Source organism: Canis lupus, chromosome 5 (assembly GCF_003254725.2).
Source record: "Canis lupus dingo isolate Sandy chromosome 5, ASM325472v2, whole genome shotgun sequence".
NCBI classification, from domain to species: Eukaryota; Metazoa; Chordata; class Mammalia; order Carnivora; family Canidae; genus Canis; species Canis lupus.
This window is the reverse complement of record NC_064247.1, coordinates 8,640,952-8,662,736: the sequence shown is the minus strand read 5'-3', so window position 1 is coordinate 8,662,736 and position 21,785 is coordinate 8,640,952. Positions and strand designations below refer to the sequence as shown.

Genomic DNA, 21,785 nt, shown 5'->3' with positions numbered 1-21,785 from the left:
AGGCAAAAGAAACAAAAGCAAAAATGAACTATTGGGACTTCATCAAGATAAGAAGCTTTTGCACAGCAAAGGATACAGTCAACAAAACTCAAAGACAACCTACAGAATGGGAGAAGATATTTGCAAATGACATATCAGATAAAGGGCTAGTTTCCAAGATCTATAAAGAACTTCTTAAACTCAACACCAAAGAAACAAACAATCCAATCATGAAATGGGCAAAAGACATGAAGAGAAATCTCACAGAGGAAGACATAGACATGGCCAACATGCACATGAGAAAATGCTCTGCATCACTTGCCATCAGGGAAATACAAATCAAAACCACAATGAGATACCACCTCACACCAGTGAGAATGGGGAAAATTAACAAGGCAGGAAACAACAAATGTTGGAGAGGATGTGGAGAAAAGGGAACCCTCATACACTGTTGGTGGGAATGTGAACTGGTGCAGCCACTCTGGAAAACTGTGTGGAGGTTCCTCAAACAGTTAAAAATATACCTGCCCTACGACCCAGCAATTGCACTGCTGGGGATTTACCCCAAAGATACAAATGCAGTGAAACGCCGGGACACCTGCACCCCGATGTTTATAGCAGCAATGGCCACGATAGCCAAACTGTGGAAGGAACCTCGGTGTCCAACGAAAGATGAATGGATAAAGAAGATGTGGTTTATGTATACAATGGAATATTACTCAGCTATTAGAAATGACAAATACCCACCATTTGCTTCAACGTGGATGGAACTGGAGGGTATTATGCTGAGTGAAGTAAGCCAGTCGGAGAAGGACAAACATTATATGTTCTCATTCATTTGGGGAATATAAATAATAGTGAAAGGGAATATAAGGGAAGGGGGAAGAAATGTGTGGGAAATATCAGAAAGGGAGACAGAACGTAAAGACTGCTAACTCTGGGAAACGAACTAGGGGTGTTGGAAGGGGAGGAGGGCGGGGGGTGGGAGTGAATGGGTGACGGGCACTGGGGGTTATTCTGTATGTTAGTAAATTGAACACCAATAAAAAAAATAAAAAAATAAAAAAAAAAGAGAGGCAAAAAAAAAATAAAATAAAAAAATAAAAAAATAAATAAAAAAAGCAATCCATTAAAAGCCAGCAGATTAAGGAAAAACTTTTTACCTACCCATCAACTGCCTACAAGAACTTAGATGGACAACCTGCTTCAGGAAGAGAGCTATTTCTGTAGATAAAAAGACATTATGATAAGAACTAGGTAGGGTAGATGGGGAGGAACCTAGTCCTCGATGTCCCACTGCTTCTGAGTGGCCCAGCAAACATCTGTTTACCGTTTACTCTTTTCTATCTTCCAGTAAATTATGTTCCTTTCCTCTGAAGTTCCAGACTCCTACTCCCTTCTCCTTAGTTTGGGTGGACATATATACCTTATTTTGCCTGCCTGTCTTTGGAATTTCCATGTCAATGTGGATTCCCCCATAGGTATGCTATTAAATTTGATTTTTCTCCTGTTAATCTCCTTCATGTCAATTTGATTGTTAGTCTGGTTAGAAGGACCTTGAAAGGGACAGATTGTTTGCTCCCTGCCAAGAGGTTAATGAAAAATATAAGATTTTTCTACCAGGTTCATAGATCCCATGAAACTAAGAGGACACTAGACCCCATATTAATAAATTTTGCTCAGAATGAAGGTAAGATGCTAACAATAATCTGCTACTTACATGCACAAGATCAGTCTATAAACAGTTGTGAAAGAGTTTTTTGAAACATTTCATCAGCCATTGGGACTTTTCATCTAAAGCATTTTATTAACAGCAATATTGTGAACAAAGCGAGGATTTTAGTGACACTGATCTATGCTTGATTCTCAGCTGGGCTCCTTGATAGACACTTCATCACCAGGGTAGTCTGAGGCCTCCATGACATGATCTAAGGAGAAGTGGCTAGGCTTGTGTGCAAGCACTCAATAAATGTTGGTTTTGTTCTTCCTTCCTTTACCTCTTTTCCCACCAGCATTAGATGTGTGAGGATGATTTCCCTGGGCCCTGAAAACAGGCTCCTCTTCACCGGATTTTTTTAAATGGTCATTATCTCACGCTCTAGTCTCTATACACACTCTGGAAAGCCAGAGCTGCCCCTGGGAGCCCAGGAACAAAGCAGCCTGATTTCTGACTCTGTGCCAAAGTCTATTCCCCCAAAACAAAGGACAGTATTTAGAAGCACAAGTTAAGAGGGTTGCTCATCTGTGGTATCACCAGGATCTCAGCTACCCACCCTGAAGCCAAGAGAGACCATGAATATGAGGACACAATGTTCTGCTTTCTCCTCCTCAGAGCAGGGCATATTGCATCTATGCTGAGTTGATGGCCTTCTTGTCATGGAGTTCCTTCATTCGGAACTCTGTCTCACTGGGGTGTGGAGAGTGGTATCATGTGAGGTTTATCCTTCATTCATTCCCTTCTTCATTTAGCCATCATATGTTCAGCACATCATCGTGTGCCAAGCAGAATGCTAGGTCAGAATAACAGACCTTAGTACCCACCCTCATGATTTACATTTTGAAACTACAGAATGTTAAAATTGTAAGGGACCATAAGAATGATTGAAGTCTGACATCACAGATAAATGACTTGCTAAAGATGCCATGAATTCCATAGTAATCAACCAAAGGTCTCCAGACTCCCAGGAAAATCTCCTTTCCATCATACTACACTGTCTCTAGTAGGTTCTAATACTGCTTCTTTCCTATGTTGTGCTAAATGAAGAAAGAAATTGTTTTCAAGAGAAAATTTGATGGATGAGGTACTGGGGAGGAGGAAGGGGGGTAAGTCAGAGGAACCCAATATTTGTGTAGAACTGCAAAATTTCACAATCCTAACTGGAAATCCTCCAGTAGGAAAGAGACTCAGAACTCAGTGGGCCTTTCAGAAAGCATCTGCCAAGGGGAACGAAGAACAAACACTGATAACCAACTGCAGTTTAACCTAGAATGTCCTTTGCTTCCTTTGTTATGATTTTAGAGTCATTCTCTTTAAACAGAGAACATGGCTGACACAGGAAATGCTCTGATAGCCTTGCAAACCCAAGTACAAAAGGCTCAGGGCTTTGCCTTCTTGGTAAGCCTTTGGAAAGTCCTGAAAAATGCCATCCGTTGCTAAGATGCTCTCCTGAAATATGAAAGAATAGAAAATTAGATTCAAAGACATCAGTCTTGCTCTCCATTCTCCAGTCAATTCTTTTCAAAGAAACCAATGCCCTCACATCTAAGGCTTTTGGCTCTCTTCTTGGGCATAGAAGGGCTCCACACTCCTAGTGGTCATAGAACAGGAACACCGCAAATTATGTGGCACTTGAACCAAGATCTATGTCACCCAATCTTCACCTGATATCTAAAAACACCAGACTCAGTATGTTTTTTTTTAAAGATTTCATTTATTTATTCATGAGAAACAGAGAGAGAGAGAAAGAGAGAGAGAGAGAGAGAGGCAGAGATACAGACAGAGGGAGAAGCAGGCTCCATGCAGGGAGCCCAATGTGGGACTCGATCCCGGGGCTCCAGGATCACACCCCAGGCCGAAGGCAGATGCTCAACCTCTGAGCCACCCAGGCGTCCCCGACTCAATATGTTTTAATGAACATATTGTTCCTACAAGCAAGAACATGTTGCCAAATTAGCTCTGCCTGGAAGATTTCCAATATCTCTAGCCAAAGGTGCCATTAGCTCACTGACAGGTTTAGGAACCCTAGAATGCGGGGACTGGCCATGGTTTCCCAGAGCTTTACCCATGGTAAACCTTAACTGAGTTAACTTTTGTAGAAATAGATACCTAAATCAGAAAAACTAGCTGATTCACAATATAAATTTGGTAAAGATCATGTTGTTTGATAATTCTAGGGGGAGTTTTAAAGCCCTACAGAATAAACCATCTATGGCTGGGTAGAACAGATTTCTTCTAAGGTGAAGTAACAGTTCTGGGCTGAGAATCAGAAGTTCTAGGTTGAAGGCCCAGCTTGGTCACAGATGATATATCTTCTCATCTCTTTCACTCTCTTCTTTCTCACCCACAGGGAGAGGAGCTACATGAACTTTCCTGACTTATACATTGTTCTACTTTCACACATGGGACCGTGCATGACACACAAAAGTTCTCAATAAATATTGGTTGAATGTATGAATACATCTCCAGGAAACATTGAATCAAGGTGGTTATTTTTTTTCCATTTATTTATTTATTATTTTTTAAATAATAAATTTATTTTTTATTGGTGTTTAATTTGCCAACATACAGAATAACACCCAGTGCTCATCCTGTCAAGTGTCCCCCTCAGTGCCCGCCACCCAGTCACCCCCACCCCCCGCCCTCCTCCCCTTCCACCACCCCTAGTTCGTTTCCCAGAGTTAGGAGTCTTCCATGTTCTGTCTCCCTTTCTGCTATTTCCTACCCATTTCTTCTCCCTTCCCCTCTATTCCCTTTCACTATTATTTATATACCCCAAATGAATGAGACCATATAATGTTTGTCCTTCTCTGATTGACTTATTTCACTCAGCATAATACCCTCCAGTTCCAACCACATCGAAGCAAATGGTGGGTATTTGTCATTTCTAATGGCTGAGGAATTGAATCAAGGTGGTTATAAGTGTGGCCTCCACTCAGTATGTAATTATGGGTAAGATGCTAGACCTCACTAAGCTTATTTCATCCTCTGTTAAATTAGGATAAGAATGATAACATCATAACTCTAATTACTATGATAAAGATTATAATAAAAAAAACAAAGCTTAATGTAAACCCCCAAATTTGCTAATTATCATTATTCTTTGCTTTGGGGTCGAGAATGAACTTGAACTTCCAGAGAAAACCTTGTGTGATTGGTTCCTCTTTGGCATGAATAATTGCTGCCCGTGGTGAAGTTTTGTGTCCCTACAGCCTAAAGAGCTGCTCTTGCAGTTCCTGGCTTCTTTTCTTCCTGTGCAAGGAACTTCTGGTTCAGAATGGACAAACACTTCTTGATGGTCTTCTCCCTTTTCTGCTGCATTGTAGGTGAGTCACAGGCCTGAGAACTGGACTCCAGAGACAGGATACAGGAGCCCCTGGAAACTCTGTGGCGCCATAGGTATCCTTGGAGGGCCAGGCCTTGACCACATTTGGAAGGGAGGGGAAGCCATTCTTCGGAATGCTCCTCCTGCTTTATGTGCCAACTTTTCTGACCTTCTCAACATTCTGCCATTCTTTACCAGGGGCTCAAGCCACAATGGCTGCTGCCCCTTCATACTTTTCCCTCATTCTATCTCTACCATTCCCCATAATTCAAAATCCTACCAAGATTTTCGTGAGGCCATCCTTTTCATTCATAAATCTGTATCCCATTTGCTGAGAGAGCTGGTCAGTCTATAATGAATAATTTCATAGTTCTAGTGCTGGACAATAGCTTTTGACACCCCTCATCAGGGACTTTATATGGAAATAAATGATTATAGGAGAGGAAATATTGGATGCTCTAGAATCAGATTTTTAAAAAATGTTTCAGTTGCAGTCCTAAAATCTCTGTACCTTGCTCATATGAGAAATGGGGAAATACTTATAAAGCGTTTGTGATGATTAAATCAGAGACAAAGTGAGAGAACATGGTCCAAATGAGATGCTCAACAAATGCTACTTTCCTTTCCCACTTAGGTGCCCCAAGGAGGAGGTTTTTGTTTGCTTCTCTCTCTTATTAAACCTGTATTTCAATTAGCTCACCCCACAATACCACAATAAGTGTCAGGACTCATGAGGACTTTACATAGATTCAGTTCAAAGTTCAAAATTACAGTATGTTACCTAACAATATCTAAGCAGCAAATGTTAGCAACAGACAGTAGCTTAGGAAAAATATTTTATTTTTAGAATTTTTTATTGGAGTTCAATTTGCCAACATATAGCATAATACCCAGTGCTCCTCCTGCCAAGTGTCCCCCTCAGTGCCCATCACCCAGTCACCCCAACCCCCTGTCCACTTCCCCTTCCACTACCTCTTGTTCATTTCCCAGAGTTAGGTGTCTCTCATGTTTTGTCTCCCTCACTGATATTTTCACTCATTTTCTCTCCTTTCCCTTTATCCCCTTTCACTAATTTTTATATTCCCCAAATGAATGAGACCATATAATGTTTGGCCTTTTCTGATTGACTTATTTCACTTAGCATAATACCCTCCAGGTCCCTCCACGTGGAAGCAAATAGTGGGTATTATTTTAAAGCAGTCACCTTCATTATTACACTCCTGACTATCTACAGTGCTGTCAAGTAGGCTAGGCCATCATAAACAGGACTATTTTAAAGCTAGAAAAATCAATGCCATGGAGGCTAAATCGTTGCTCTAAGTTACCCAGGTTAAAAGGGCTGACAGAGGGACCAGAAGAATCCTTTTATTCTCACAATGGCATTTCCCTGGGATATGAAGTTGGTAAGAGCTCCAACTGTTTACTACATGTTCTTCTACTCACCACCAGCTCTTCATCCACTCCTTGCACCACCCCCTCCTCCCACAATCAGGTCTAGACAACTCTAGCTCCTTCTACAGTTCCCCTGGTCTCACACCAGCTCCACGCTCTCCAGCAGTGACACCGCTCACATGCATGACATGCCACCTTCGCACAAGGACAGATCGCTGCAGGAGAGGCTTTGGTATCTGTGTTGCTCAGAAGTTCGAGTCATGCATGACTTTAAAGATCTTCCAGGGTAAGTTAGAGGGAGAAGGGAGGTTCTGTGAGATTCTTGGAAAATTCTTAGGAGAGTACTTCAGCAATCTCATATCTCAGACTAAGCCAATCCAGGAGAGGGGAACCAAAGAGCAGAATGCCCCTGAGCTTAGGTCCCTGTGCACGCAGACAGAAGAGGATTTGGGGAAAATGAGATAGGAGTAAGAAGATGGGCGTTCCATATTCCCAATGAAACTGACCAAACAGAGCTTTAACTCTGAAGACACTAAAGGACTAGTTGCTAATCTACCAGGAAAAAGAATGAAGCAGCTATATGGAGTTGAGTTTGTTAGGGACTCAGGCAAGCAACCATGAAGGAGGCTAGTGATTTCTACATCTCCCCGCTCAGTCCTTTTGGTAAGTATAAGCTCTGAAGCCATCCCTAAACCTACTTTCATGCCTAATTAAAATTTCACTGACAGGACTACTGCCAGGTTTGACCTGTCTTTACAGAACTTAGATCACTGGCTTATTTTCTATGTTCCTTCTTATTACAGATAACATTCTGCAATTATCGTATATGGTGTGTCAGAAATTCTGTAGAGACTTGACATTTGATTTCAACAATCGGACTTATGTTCATAAATGCTGCAAGATCAATTATTGTAACTTCAAAAACGAACAAAGGGAGGTGGGCCAGGGGGTGGGGATGACTGGATGATGGGCACTGAGGGGGGCACTTGATGAGATGAGCACTGGGTGTTATGCTATATGTTGGCAAATTGAATTCCAATAAAAAAATAAATGAATAAATAAAAAATAAAAATAAAATGCACCCATAAAATAAAATAAAATAAATAAAATAAAATAAAATAAAATATCTGCCTTAGAATGTTGTTATTTCTCCCCTTCATTTCTCCCCTCTCCCTGCCCTTGTTTCCTGCTGTCTTTGACATACTGCAGCTCTTTCATTCAGTGTCATCCTTCCCAGTGCCTCCAGCTTGATTTCTACCTCAGTTGGAGGATAATGATTTTGAATAATAGATTTCTCCCATGACAGGGATACTGGCATCTCCATATCCAAGAAGCTTGTCCCAAAAGGCTCAGTATAGCATAATTTAAAACAAGACAATTAAAAAACCTTGTGATTAGCTTAAATTAGTTAAGGTGCACTAGAAACACTTTGGATGAAAGTTCACAAATATTTTGATCCAAAGCTCCCATTTATCGTTACTATAATTAAGCAGAAATAGCAAAATGGATGGTGGACACTTGAGATTGTCCTCAACAGACATTATTTTCCCAAGTGGACTGCGTTCACTTCAAACTCAGTCATGATTTTCTTGGCCTTTACAGAGTACATTCACATACGATGTTAGTGCAAATCAGAGAGTAAGGACATTTCTGCCTCTGTGATAGTCATTCTCACACACGGTCACTTGTAGGTCTGTCAAGATGCACACTCAAGATACATCACAACTCTCCCTTCTTCTCCCTCTTCTCCTAATCTTTCCCTGTTCCTTTCTTCTTTTGCTCTCCACTTCCACTATCACCTCTCCAGGAACCCACACCACTATTGTACAAATTTTCCTTCTCTGAATACCCAAGTCATTTATGTATAATTTTTTTTGACGATCTCTCTTGATGAATCATTTCTCTGCTTGTCTGATTTGCCCCAGTAAGTTACAAATCACACTAAGAATAGATACCATGTCTTACTCATTTCTGTGGCCTTTAGCAAGCTGGTGAAAGTTTGTTGTGTTTAATTGAACAGCCAGTAATGTTGATGAAATTTTTCTTGTGAATCTGTTTAAGTTTACAGGATTTATGATGCTTTTATGCTTTTTCTGGCTGCATACCTATTTTCTTGAGTCTATCAGGAATGGTAATCTCTATCCCCTACCAAATAAAGAATGTTCACTTTATCATGTTTTCCTTGAAGGGATCATGCAAAAGACACTTCTTTTTATGGAGCCCTTCAGTATTCAAGTATCTTAACTACAATTATTTTTTATGGGATTATTCCAAAACTCATTAGCTAAACTTACTTCAAAATTCATAATCAATACTACCATTATAAAATAGAAGTGTAAGTTTAGAAAGGATAATCTTACCCAATCTTATTGGAAATAGCTGAAGGCACATGTTTTCTTAGTTTTAATGATGTCGAGATTGATCACATAGATTTGTTTGTTCTCAGATTTGTCTTATACAATATAAAGTTTCTCTTCAATCTCTTATCTGACAGCTTTAGCCTCCATTGATTATTATTAACTAGATCCAGTATTCATTATGAGTTGAAATAGAATTACTTTATCATCTTCTATTTTTTTTAAAGGGGAGGACAGAGGGAAAGGGAGAGAGAGAGAATCTTAAACAGACTCCACACTCAGCACAGAGCCCAAAGTGGAGCTCGAACTCACAACTCTGAGATCATGACCTGAGCTGAAATCAAGAGTCAGATTCTTAACCGACTCAGCCATCCAGTCAACCCTAATTACTTTATCTTCTTAATTTAAGTGTGATTCATATATAATAAAAAATACATATGTTAAGTATAGTTTGATGTGATTTGAGAAATGTATAAACCTATGTAACCACTATCCCAGATAAAATATAGAACATTCCCATTAACCCAGTATGTTTCTTCAGGTAACCACTCACTCTCTAAGTTATTGTTCCAACTTCTATCACCATAATACAGTTTTACCTATTCTTGAATTTATGAACTTGAACAAATGAAAGTAGACACAGTATACTTTCTTGAGTTTGGCTTCTCTCACTCACCAGATATTTTTAAGATTAATGCATGTTTTTGCTTATGCCAAAAGTTTGTTCTTTTTTCCTCCATTGTATACATACACTATAATTTATTAAATTGATTCTCATGTTGATGGATATCAAGTTGTTTCAAGATTTGGGCTATTGTAGATAAAGCTACTATGGTCATCCTTTGGTAGACATACACATTCATTTCTCTTGAGTAGGTAAATAAAAGTAAAATTTATAAGTCATAGGATAGGCCTAGAAGCATATGCATAACTTTGAAAGAAACTGCCAAATCGGTTGTGAAAGTGGTCATACAAATATATAGTTTTACCAGCACTGTATGAGAGTTCCACATTCTTCCCGTCACCAATTATTATCAGCCATTTAAGTTTTAGCTATTCTAGTGGTTGTAAAGGATATCTTGCACTTTCCTGATAATGGAATTCAGCCACTTTTTATGCCTCAGTTAGAAAATAATTCATGCATGTTTCCTTCTCATACTTACATATAAATTAACACTCAAATTTTCCATTTAGAATTTATCTGTGTAAGAAATTGATCCAATTTGATGTATTTCCACATAGCTATCTAATAGCCCAACAATATTTATTTTAAAATGTATGTTTTTTTTTTTAACTAATTTGAGATGCTCTTTTCATAGTACGCTGTATTTCCATTAGCACTAATACTAATTCTGGGTCTTCTACACAGTTAAATTTTTCTATCCATTACCTCTATCTTATAACACAAAGAACAAGTTCAAACTGAATTATAAATAGAATATGAAAAGAATACAAAAAACTAGAAGAAAGCATAATATGCATTTATAACTTTGGAAGAGCCAAAAGTTACTTAAACATAACCTAAAAAGCAAAATCATTTTTTAAGAATAATAAACTAGACCACATTAAAATTAACAATGTCTGTTCATCAAAATGCATCATTAAGGGAGTAAAAAAGCAAGCTACAGACTTGGAGGAGATACCTGCAATCCTTATACCTTATGTTTATCCATAACATAAAAATAATTCTTACAAAAAGTTGAGGGACTTTATCACCACTAGACCTACCTTGCAAGAAATGCTGAAAGGAGCCATTCAAGCTAAAATGAAAAGATGCTAATTGATGGCATGAAAACACACAAAAATATACAATGTACTGCTATAGGTTAATATACAGTCAGACTTAGAAAACTCTAATAGGATGGTGTGTTAACCACTTAGCTATAATACAAAGGACAAAGGGAAAAGCATTAATACAATTTTAGCTACTATAATTTATTAGCAAATATACAATATAAAAAGAGGTAAATAATAACATCAAAATTTTAAAATGGGGGAGTAAAAGGGCAAAAGGGTAAGGCTTTTGTAGACATTCAAAGGTAAGATGCCATCACCTTAAGCTGGACTGTTTAAACTACTTGGGACTTACCTCAGCAATCAGACTTATGTGCAAAAATAATGCAACTACAATTATTATAACTTCAATAAGATTCAAGCATAAAGCAAAAACCCGTAGTAGACACATGAAAGCTGAGAAAGGGGAGAAAGAACAAAAAATCATGGAAAATTATCAATTTACAAAGATAGGCAGAGAGAGAGTGGGAAAGAAATAATATAAATACAAAACAACCAGAAAACAATAAGATAGCATTAGTAAATCCTTATATAACAATAATAACTCTAAATGTACATGGATTGAAAAAAAAATAAATGTACATGGATTGAATTCCCCAGTCAAAAGACATCGGATGGCTGAATGGATAAAACAAGTCTTGATTGTATGCTGTCTATAAGAAACTCACGTTAGTTTTAAGGATACACATAGGCTCAAAGCAAAGGTGTGGAAAAAGATATTTCATGGAATTGGAAACCCGAAGAAAGCAGGATAGCTGTACTTATATCACACAAAATAGACTTTCAGTCATAAACACTAATAAGAGACAAAGAAGGTCAATACATAATGGAATTCATCAGGAAGATAGGATAATTATAAATATATACAAACTTAACACTGGAGCACCTAAATGTATCAATAAGCAAATACTAACAAATTAAAGGAGAAATAGACAATGATACAATAGCAGCAGGGGACTTTAATACTCCACTTTCAGCATTGGATAGATCATCCAGACAGAAAATCAACAGGTAAACAATGGACTTAAACCACACATTGGGTCAAATGGACTTAACAGATATTTATAAAACATTCTATCCAACATAAACAGAATACATTTTCTTCTCAAGTGCACATGTAACATTTCCCAGGATAGTCTGTAAGACAGAACACAAAACAAGTCTTGGCAAATTGAAGGAGATTGAAATCATACCAAGTATCTTCTGACCACAGTGGTATGAAGCTAGAAATCAATAACAAGAAAAATGGAAAAATCTACAAACATATGGAAATTAAACAACACATTCCAGAACAACCAATGGCTCAAAGAAGAGATCAAAAGAAAAATTAAAAATACATATATTGAGACAAACAAAAATGGAAATGCAATATAACAAAACATATGAGGTGCTGCAAAAGCAATTCTGAGAGGGAAGTCTAATAGTAATAAATGCACACATTAAGAAAAGAGAAATTTATCAAATAAACCTAATTTTATAACTCAAAGAACTAGAAAAACAAAACAAAATAAGTCCACAGATAGCAGAATCAAGGAAATAGCAAAGATCAGAATGGAAATAAATGAAATAGAGACAAGAAAATTTTAAAATACCATAAGTAAGAGCTGGTTTCTCAAAAACAAACAAATTGACAAATTACTAGCTAGACTAGGAAAAAGAGAGAAGATTCAAATAATAAAATCAGAAATGAAAAAGGAGACATTACACTGATAACACAAAAATAACAAGAATTATAAAAGACCACTAAGAATAGTCATTTGCCAATTGGTGAACCTAGGAAAAATGGATAAATTTCCAGAAACATATAACCTACCAAGTCTGAATCAGGAGGAAATAAAAAATCTGAATAGACCAATAATGAGTAAGGAGATTGAATCCATAATCAAAGCCCTCACAACACAAAAAAATCCCAGGATCAGATGCCTTTCTCAGCAAATTATATCAAACATTTAAAAAATAAGTAACATCGATCCTCAAATTCTTTCAAAAAATTAAAAAGGAGAGAATATTTTAAAATTCATTTTACAAGGCCAACACTACCCTGATGGTGAAGCCAGATAAAAACACTACCACAAAAGAAAACTATAGACTAATATCCCTCGTAAATATAAAAATTCTCAACAAAATATTAGCAAACTAACTTTAACAACACATTGAAAGGATTAATCATTGTAACCAAATGGAATTTATGTCTGGGACACAAGGATGGCTCAACAGTATGTGCATCGATAAACGTGATATACTACATTGATAGAATGAAAGATTAAAATTATATGATCATTTTGATTGATACAAAAAGCATTTGACAAAATATAACAGCATTTCATGAGAAAACTTATCAACAAAGTGTTTATAGAGGGAACATACCTCAACATAATAAAAAACCATATATGACAAGCCCATAGCTAACATTATGCATATAGTGAAAAATTGAAGGCTTTTCCTCTAAGATCAGGAACAAGGCAAAGGGGCTGACACTCACTACTCTTACTCAAGATCTACTGGAAGTCCAAATCAGAGCAATTAGGAAAGAAAAAGAAATAAAAGATCAAAAAGGATCAGAAGTAAAATTATCATTATTTGCAGATGATGTGAACATATATTTGAAAACTCTAAAGACATAACCAAAAAGGTATTGGAAGTAAGCAACACACTCAGTAGAGTTTAGGTTATAAAATCAACACACAGATACTAGTTGCACTTGTCCCTAACAACAAAATATCTGAAAAAGAAATAAAGACAACTATCTCATTCATGAGAGCATCAAAATAAACCAAAAATATTTAGGAATAAATTTAAGGAAGGAAGTGAAAAATCTGTACAATGAAAACTACAAGACATTGATGAAAGAAATTGAAGAAGACACAAACAAATGGACAGATATCCCATGTTCATGAATTGGAATTAATATTGTTAAAATGTCCATATACCCGAAGCCATCTATAGATTCAACATAATTCCTATCAAAATTCTAATGGCATTTCTTAAAGAAATAGAAAATCAATACTAAAATTTCTGTGGAACCACAAAAGACCCTGTGTAGCCATACCAATCATGAGAAAGAAGAACGAAGCTAGAGGCATCACAATTCTTGATATCAAACTATACCATAAAGCTATAAAAATTAAAACAGTATGGTACTGGCATAAAAATAGAAGGAAAAATCAATCGAACAGAACAGAGAGCCCAGAACTAAACTCCTGTATTTATGGTCAATTGATATTTGACAAGGGAGTCAAGAATACTCAGTGGAAAAAAGATAGTCTCTTCAACAAATGATGTTGGGAAAAATAGATACTCAGACACGGAAAAATGAAATTGGACCTCTATCTTAAACCATTCACAAAAATTAATTCAACTTGCATTAAAGACCTAATACTGCAAAACTCCTAAAAGAAAACAGAGGAAAGAAGCTTCTTGACATTGGTCTTGGCAAAGACTTTTTAGATATGACATCAAAGGCACAAGTAACAAAAGTGGGTTTAAATCAAACTAAAAGCTTCTATGCAGCCAAACATAAAAAATAAAATGAAAAGGTAACTTACAAAATGGGAGAAAATATTTTCAAGCCTTATATCAGATAAGAGGTTAATATCCAAAATGTATAAAGAACTCATACAATTCAATAACAATAAAACAACTTCTGGCATTTATTGAGCACCTAATACATACCAGGCAATTAATATAAGATCTCATTTCTTTCTTGCAATAACTCAGTAAAGAAGATGCTATTATTTTTATTTCATAAATAAGGAAAAGAGTGCTCTTAAATGGCTCTTAAGAGGGCCATTTGGTGATATAGTAACAGAACTGGGGTGATTCAAATTGGGATCTTTGTGAAGATCACAGTCTTTGTAACACATCACAGTCTCCAAGCATTCATACAAAAAGAAAAGAAAAGAAAATCCAATTTAAAATTGGGCAGAAGAATTAAATAGACATTTCTCCAAAGAAGATTTCCAACGACCAATAGGTACCTGAAAAGATGTTCAACATCACTAATCATCAAAGAAATCTAAACCACAATGAGCTATCACCTTACACCTGTTAAAATGGCTATCATCAAGACAAATAGAGATAACAAGTGTGAGAATATGAAGAAAAAAGGGAACTCTTAGGCACCATTGGTGGGAATGTAAATTGATACACCTACTATGGAAAAGAGCATGGGGGTTCCTCAAAAATTTTAAAATAGAACTACCATATGGTCCAGCAACTCCACTCCTGGAATATATACCCAAAAGAAATGAAAACAGGATATCAAAGAGATATATGCACTTCCACATTTATTGCAGCATTATTTATAATATTATTTATAACAGCCACGCTGTGAAAACAACTTGCGTTCCTCAACAGATGAATGGATAAATAAGAGATGTGATATCCTCCCCCAACACACACGGGAATATTGTTCAGCCCTGATAAAGAAGGAAATTCTGACCCTTGAGAAAACAGGATGAGACATTTTTTTATTTTAATTTTTTAAATTTTAAAAGAGTTATTTATTTATTTATTTGACAAAGAATGAGAGAGAGAGAGTGAGAGCACGAGCCAGGGGGAGAGGCAGAGGGAGAAGCAGACTCCTTGCTGAGCAGGGACCCTGACACAGGGCTCATTCCAGGAACCCTGTGATCATGACCTGAGCAGATGCATAACCAACTAAGCCATCCAGGCGCCCCAACAGGATGAAACTTGATGGTATTTTGTGAAATAAATTAGACAGAGAAAGACATATGCTGTATGATCTCACTTATATGTGGAATCTAAAATGCCAAACTAGTAAGAATAAAGAGTAAAAAGGATGGTTACCGGGGTCTAAGGGTGGAGGAATTGAGGAGCTATTGTTTAAAGGTACAAACATGCAACCAGTAGATAAATAAGTCCAGAACATCTAGTGCGCAAAACAGTGATTACAGGCAATACTGTATTATAATAGAGTATAATAATTATAGCTCTAATCGCTCTGATTCTAAAGACTTGTCTCTTTCATTCATGTCACTATGGGCAGTTGCAACAGCTTCCAAATTCCCCAGAATGTATTTCTTTCTTTAATAGAAAGTAGCTCACTGGAGGGCAAATGTGTAATTTCCATTTGAGTTCCCCTATGATAGGCGTGTGACTAAAACATGTTACCTGTTAATCATTTAAAACTGTAAAGAAGTATTTAATAGTTTCATTGTCTGCTACTTTTCAAGAATGAATTTCATTTTAAACCCTACCTTCTTCTTGAGCCCGTTAACTGTTCCCGACCATGTTAGTCCAAGATCAAATTAGGAAATTGTTTTAATCATTGTTTTCCCTGCCTTTAGAACATATAACTATTTTGCTTCCTTTGAACAAATAACCCACATAGAGTATGTTTTTAGGAGTGCTATTTTCTTTTTTTTTTTTTAAGATTTTATTTATTTATTCACAAAAGACATAGAGAGAGAGAGGCAGAGGAAGAAGAAGGCTCCATGCCAGGAGCCTGACGTGGGACTCAATCCCAGGACTCCAGGATCACACCCTGGGCCAAAGGCAGGCTCCAAACCGCTGAGCCACCCAGGGATCCCCAGGAGTGCTATTTTCTAATGAAGGAGTTGCCACAAAAGAAAAAGGAGAAGGAAGAGGAAGAAGTGGGGGGGAGGAGTGTTGGAGGATGAGTTTCATGACTGCTTTATTTGTGATAACTAAAAACTAGAAACAACCCAATTGTTCGTAGACAGCAGAAAAGATAAAATATGGTATATTTATACAGCATGACCCTACACAGCAATATAAAGACTAAACTATTGCTATATGCAAACAACATGGATAACTTCCAAAGACATAATGATGAGCAAAAGAAGCCAGGCACAAAAGAGCACAGTTCATATCACTTCTATAATTTCACTCACATGAACTTTAAAAACAAGATAGAAATACAGTGATAGAATTCAGAAGTGTCCTTATATTTGAGGGTTATGACACAGGAAGGAACAGAGAAAGCACTACTTTAATAAGAAAATTATTTTGACGGCCATTTAAATCATCAAAGAAATCTTTTCAAGAAGTTGTCTTCTTTGTCTAATCATGTATTAATACCATATTGTTTTAGTTACAGAAGCTTCGTTGCTGATTTCAATATTAGGAAAGGCTAGCCCTCTTTCATTCCTGCTTTCTGCATTTTCTTGGCCTTTCTTGTTTGTTTATTCTTCCAATTGATCTTCATGCCTTGTCTTACTCCAGGGTAAAATGTGATGGTATGCTTTTATTGGCATTTTTTTCAATCCAACTACTGTATCTTTTATAGCTTTTTTTAAATAGGTTTCTTTATATGGATGTTTTTCTACTTTACATGAGACAGACATTCCATTTTATATTCTAAGTAGTTATTGTATATGTGAATGCTGTTAATAATTGAATGTTGATTTCATGTTCTAGTACTTTAATAACTTTTGTGTTATTCGTAGCTTATCTATTGAATCTTTTGGTTTCATCAGATATACACTCCTTCATTTGCAAGAGAAAATAGTTTTGTCTCTTCCTTTCAAATTCTAAGACCTCTAATCCTTTTCCATAAGTAATTACATCGATTAATTTTCTAATATTATATTAATTATCAGTATGGGTAATGAACATCCTTGCCTCATTTCTTATTTTAGCATGAAACCATCTAACATTTCTCTCAGGCTTTTGGACTGAGATATGTATCACTTTCTCATGTTAAAGACATTCATCAATTCCACTTTTGAGTTCTTAAACAGATGAACAGGTGTTGAAATTTGTGAAATGACTACTTATTATCTTTTAGGATGATCATCTATTTTTTGTTATTATAATATTATGTTAATTGACATTTTTAACACTGAACCACTCTGGCATCCCTAGAATAAGGTTTACTTGGCCTGCATTGCATCACCTGATCCCAATTCTTCACCGCTCCTTTATGTCAACATCCTTTAAATTGCAAACTCTCAATGTCCTCCCATTGTAGGTGGATTACCTGCCCATTTTCCTAATGGCCATGTAACTTGCTTTGGCCATTAGGGTGTTAGCAAATTTAATGTAAGCAGAAGTTTACAGACTCATGGGCTTGGCTCTTGCTCTCTTATGCTTCTGCCATTGCCATGAATAAGACATGTCTAAGCTAGTCTGTTGGTCCCAGGAAAAGATGAACATGCAGAGCAGAGCTGGGTCACCCTAGCTAAGGCCAACCTAAATCAATCAATCTCCAGCTACCTCCTAAACATATGAATGAGTCTGGTCTCGCTGAGATTAGCAGAGCTGCCCAGCTGAGCAAACCAGGATCATCTGAATTCCTCAGACACAGGAAAATAATTTGTAATTTTAAGCCACTGAGTTTTGGAATGGTTTGTTATTCAACAAAAAACAAATCATTCATTCTATGCTATCCTTTTCTCTACTATTGAAATGTTTGCTAATACTTTGTCAAATGTTTTTATTTTTATTTATTTATTTTTAAAGATTTTATTTATTTATTTCAGACAAAGAAACAGAGAAAAAGAAAGAGAGAATGAATGGGGAGGAAGAGGAAGACCCTGATGCAGGTCTCAATCCCAGGACCCTGGGCCTCATGACCTGAGCTGAAGGCAGAGTCTTAATTCATTGAGCCGTCCAGGTGCCCCGTCAAAGATTTTTTTAAAAAATATTTTATTTATTTATGATCGACAGAGAGGGAGGGAGAGAGAGAGAGAGAGAGAGAGAGAGAGAGAGGCAGAGACACAGGCAGAGGGAGAAGCAGGCTCCATGCACCGGAGCCCGACGTGGGATTCGATTCCGGGTCTCCAGGATCGCGCCCTGGGCCAAAGGCAGGCGCTAAACCGCTGCGCCACCCAGGGACCCCGATTTTCCAAATTTAGATATCTGGAAAATGTCATCGGACTTCACAGAACACACTTATTCTCTAGGAAATACTTATAGTGCATACTGAATACAGCTTTTATTTGAAGACAAAGGATACAGTGAAGCAAAAGGAGGAGAGGGCAGACAAAAGTTGGGGAAATCCAAGAGACATTCCATGCACAAGTTCCCAGGAGTCCTCATTTACATACAGACTGTTCTCTGTTGCTGGATTGCACAATCAAAATCTGTGTGAGGAATCTCGGCTTCAGGACTATTTTAAACAAAAGTTCTTAATGAGGGTGCATGTGGTTGGTGGGGAGGGGTGGGGTTATAATGTCTCTGACCATGTGATCAAGCCAGACTGGAAAACAGTTTATTTTTTCAGTAAATAAAATGATGCTGGGAATCACCAGGGGAGTTTCAGACTTTAAAGAGGACGTCATAAATGTTTTTATCCTGGCCAAAAGGCCAAGCATCTACTGAGAAAAATATGGATCTTTTACAGTTCAGATATAAATCAACTCTATCCTCCAAAGGGCAGATATATGTGAAGAATCTTTGTTAATGTCCTATGCATACTTGAAAAGCTGTGTTCTCTATTATCTGCATTCAGGATTAGATATAGGTTTCTAGGATCTGCCTTAATAATCATGTTGTATATGTCTTCAGTCTCCTTGCTAATTATTTACCCACATGATCTAGTGATTAGCATGCATTTCTTTTTCTCATCATATCTCCTATAGTTTCTATAGGAGAGTTGTTAAGAAAAGCTGCTGCTGTGGTATAGGCTGCTTAAGTTTTAATCATTTATATCTTTATTGTAGGTTAGTGGCTTTAATAATGTGAAGTATATTATCTCTTTTGATGATTTTGAGCCCCAAAATAGGCTCCTGATCCACACTCATTATTAAATTATATTTTCCCATCTTGAATTGTTTTGACTTCGTCATATTTCTGAATCATCGTAGAGTTGGATTTTGCTCTGTTTACTAAACAAAAATCTTTTTAAACTAATTCAGTTGCTGTGGTTAGTCAATGCTGTCCTATTGCTTTATGGTATATGTGCATTTGTGTGTATCTTTTTCACTTTAGGGTCTATTATCTTTTATACTATCTCTGTTTTTAAGTTCATTTAAGTAACTTCTATACCCAACATGGTATGACTCACAATCCCGAGATCGAGAGCCCCATGCTTTTTTGACGGAGGCAGTCAGGTGCACCTCTAGTATATCCTTTTCTATTTTAGAGGGGAAGAGAAAGGATTATTTAAGAAAATATATGTTCCTATATGGTTTAAAGATCTAAAAACATGTTTATTATTTATGTGTTATCAAATCAGTCATGTTATCTACCCCCACTCCAAATTTCAGTGTAGTATCTAAATTTATGTTGCCATTATTACACAAGTTATCATGACTGCAGCAAAATGTTTCTTTCAGTAAGTCATGGAATACTTGGACCATTCCCTCTTCACAAACTTTACAAGACAATCGTGTATAACGATACAGGGCTCTCCCTAAAGAGAGAAAAAAAGCAAGTGTGATCGCCTTGCTTAATCACACTGTCTTCCCAGCAATGACATCTCTCCAGAAGCTCATTGGTTTTCCATGGATGAGAATGATCCCCCAAACAGTGCCTGCATCTCATCGAGGTCTCTCTAGACAGGATCAGGAAAAGACCTCAGCCTCCCACACAGACTCCACCTCAGGTGGGTGTACCACTGAGAATTCCACTTTCCCCAGCCTCTCCCACGGTCCCAGTTTCCCTCCACACCTTGACTCCAGGAAAGGTGGGCACCATTGGTAATGTCTTGTGTCTCTCTCTAACCTGAACTTACCTGTAATTCGATCAGTGTAGTAGTAGTGTTCTGTGGAACAACTCCTGTTATGAATCATTAGATTGAACTTCCAGCACTTTTTCAAGCCACTGCGGCATCTGTATCCATCAAAGTGGGCACATTGATAGCAAGATCGAATCACTAAATAAAGGAAAGATTTAAAGCAGAGTTCTAGGGAAAGTAATTATGCTTCAGAAGCCTGCCCCACTATCAACATTTACACTAGCATGGTATAGACCTCACAAGAAGGAAGTTGACACCCTTCCCGACTTCTGCCAAGGGTCTTTACACCTTTGAGTAGGTCATATGACCTGGAGGAGTCCAGCCCCCTCCCTCCTTCACCCAAGGCTCAGGGCAGTTAAAAAAACACTAGAGCAGTGAGTGAGGACAGTTATATATAGTCAGGGTGGGTAGAGAAACAATGTTTGAAAACAATCAAGAATGTCCCCTCTCATTGTGGCATTATTTATCCAAAAAGTGCAAACCAACTACACCATACATTTCGCTGTCCACACTCTGTCTCCTATGGAGAGAAGAAGAAAAATTGTCCTTGAGCCATTTTATAGTCTCTCAAAAAGTCAAGTTGCTCCCCATATAGCCCCTCACCACCCATCCCTGCCTCTTTCACCAGGCTTTACCTTCATCCATCAAGAGCACTGTGAATATGCACAGCAGAAGCAATGGGAACATCCTGGGGCCCATTCCTGAGACAATCCCAGCAGGAGGTTCCAGCTTTATTTATTCCCATTACCTGCCCTCAGGCATCCCATTAGATCACAGAATTACAAATTTCAGATCAAGCCACCTGAATCCTCTCTACAATGTTCTGAGGAGAGGGTACATCATGTCTGTGTTTGCATTCCTCCAGATACTTGGGACTCACTCCATCCAGACACCCTGTCTCATTTTATTAGATCCAGAATAAGGTACTAATTAACATTGGTATAGAACCTCTCTCCCTAGTACCTCATCACTTCACGTGTAGTTCTAGTTGTTAGCCTACATGCAGCGTGTAGGCCACAGGACAGCCTTTCGCACCTGACAAAGCTAGGGTCATTGAGCATCTGTGAGGGAGTTGCTCAGTCCCTTTCAGGCACCATAACCATCCTGGACACTGGCCTCAGTGTGACCTTCAATGGCACTACATCCCTCCCAAGGTGGCTCATACTCCAGATGTGGTCTGACTGCCCAGTGTCCCACCCCTCTGCAAGATGGATGGGACAGCTCAAGAAGGAGAGGGGTGAGGAAGTGAAGATGATCTGTTTCCTTTGAATTTTATTCATTCATTTATCCATGGGAGACAAAGACCAGATGATTACAGTGGGAGAGACTTACACTGGGGGTGATGGGGATTAGTCACTAGAAATGGAGTGTCAGGGGGGAAAGGAGCAGGGCAGCATGGAAAAGAGTTTTCCCATTGGTTCTCTGCCTTTCCCTCTCCCTCCAGATGGTGCCACACAGTTGTGCCTCCCTGTGTCATATACCAAGTGTCACTAAGTGTCATCAGTGAGCCTTGGGAATGGACACATATGTAAATGAGAAATATTTGTATATAGGTAC

The 21,785-nt window shown here is 37.7% G+C and overlaps 2 protein-coding genes across 8 annotated transcripts; one reads left to right on the top strand and one right to left on the bottom strand.

Moving 5' to 3' along the window:
- Window positions 1–1,763: 1,763 nt before the first annotated feature.
- Window positions 1,764–20,989, bottom strand: LOC112671102 (prostate and testis expressed protein 13-like). 7 transcript variants are annotated; one of them, XM_025465009.3, is made up of 4 exons: window positions 20,864–20,989; window positions 20,725–20,748; window positions 20,226–20,366; window positions 1,764–2,489 (listed from the first exon to the last, which is right to left on the bottom strand). In XM_025465009.3, exons 1-4 carry the CDS (start codon window positions 20,925–20,927, stop codon window positions 2,452–2,454), a joined length of 267 nt encoding a protein of 88 aa, XP_025320794.3. In that variant the 5' UTR covers window positions 20,928–20,989; the 3' UTR covers window positions 1,764–2,451. The 7 variants fall into 7 exon arrangements, with proteins under 7 accessions (XP_025320794.3, XP_048965744.1, XP_025320792.1 ...); XM_049109787.1 differs by lacking the exon at window positions 1,764–2,489 and adding an exon at window positions 2,514–3,145; XM_025465007.3 differs by lacking the exon at window positions 1,764–2,489 and adding an exon at window positions 3,444–3,624.
- PATE3 (prostate and testis expressed 3) lies at window positions 4,931–7,491 on the top strand. Its single transcript, XM_025465011.3, has 3 exons — window positions 4,931–5,022; window positions 6,514–6,699; window positions 7,217–7,491. The coding sequence occupies exons 1-3, from the start codon at window positions 4,974–4,976 to the stop codon at window positions 7,378–7,380; spliced, it is 399 nt and encodes a 132-aa protein (XP_025320796.1). The 5' UTR covers window positions 4,931–4,973; the 3' UTR covers window positions 7,381–7,491.
- Window positions 20,990–21,785: the final 796 nt, after the last annotated feature.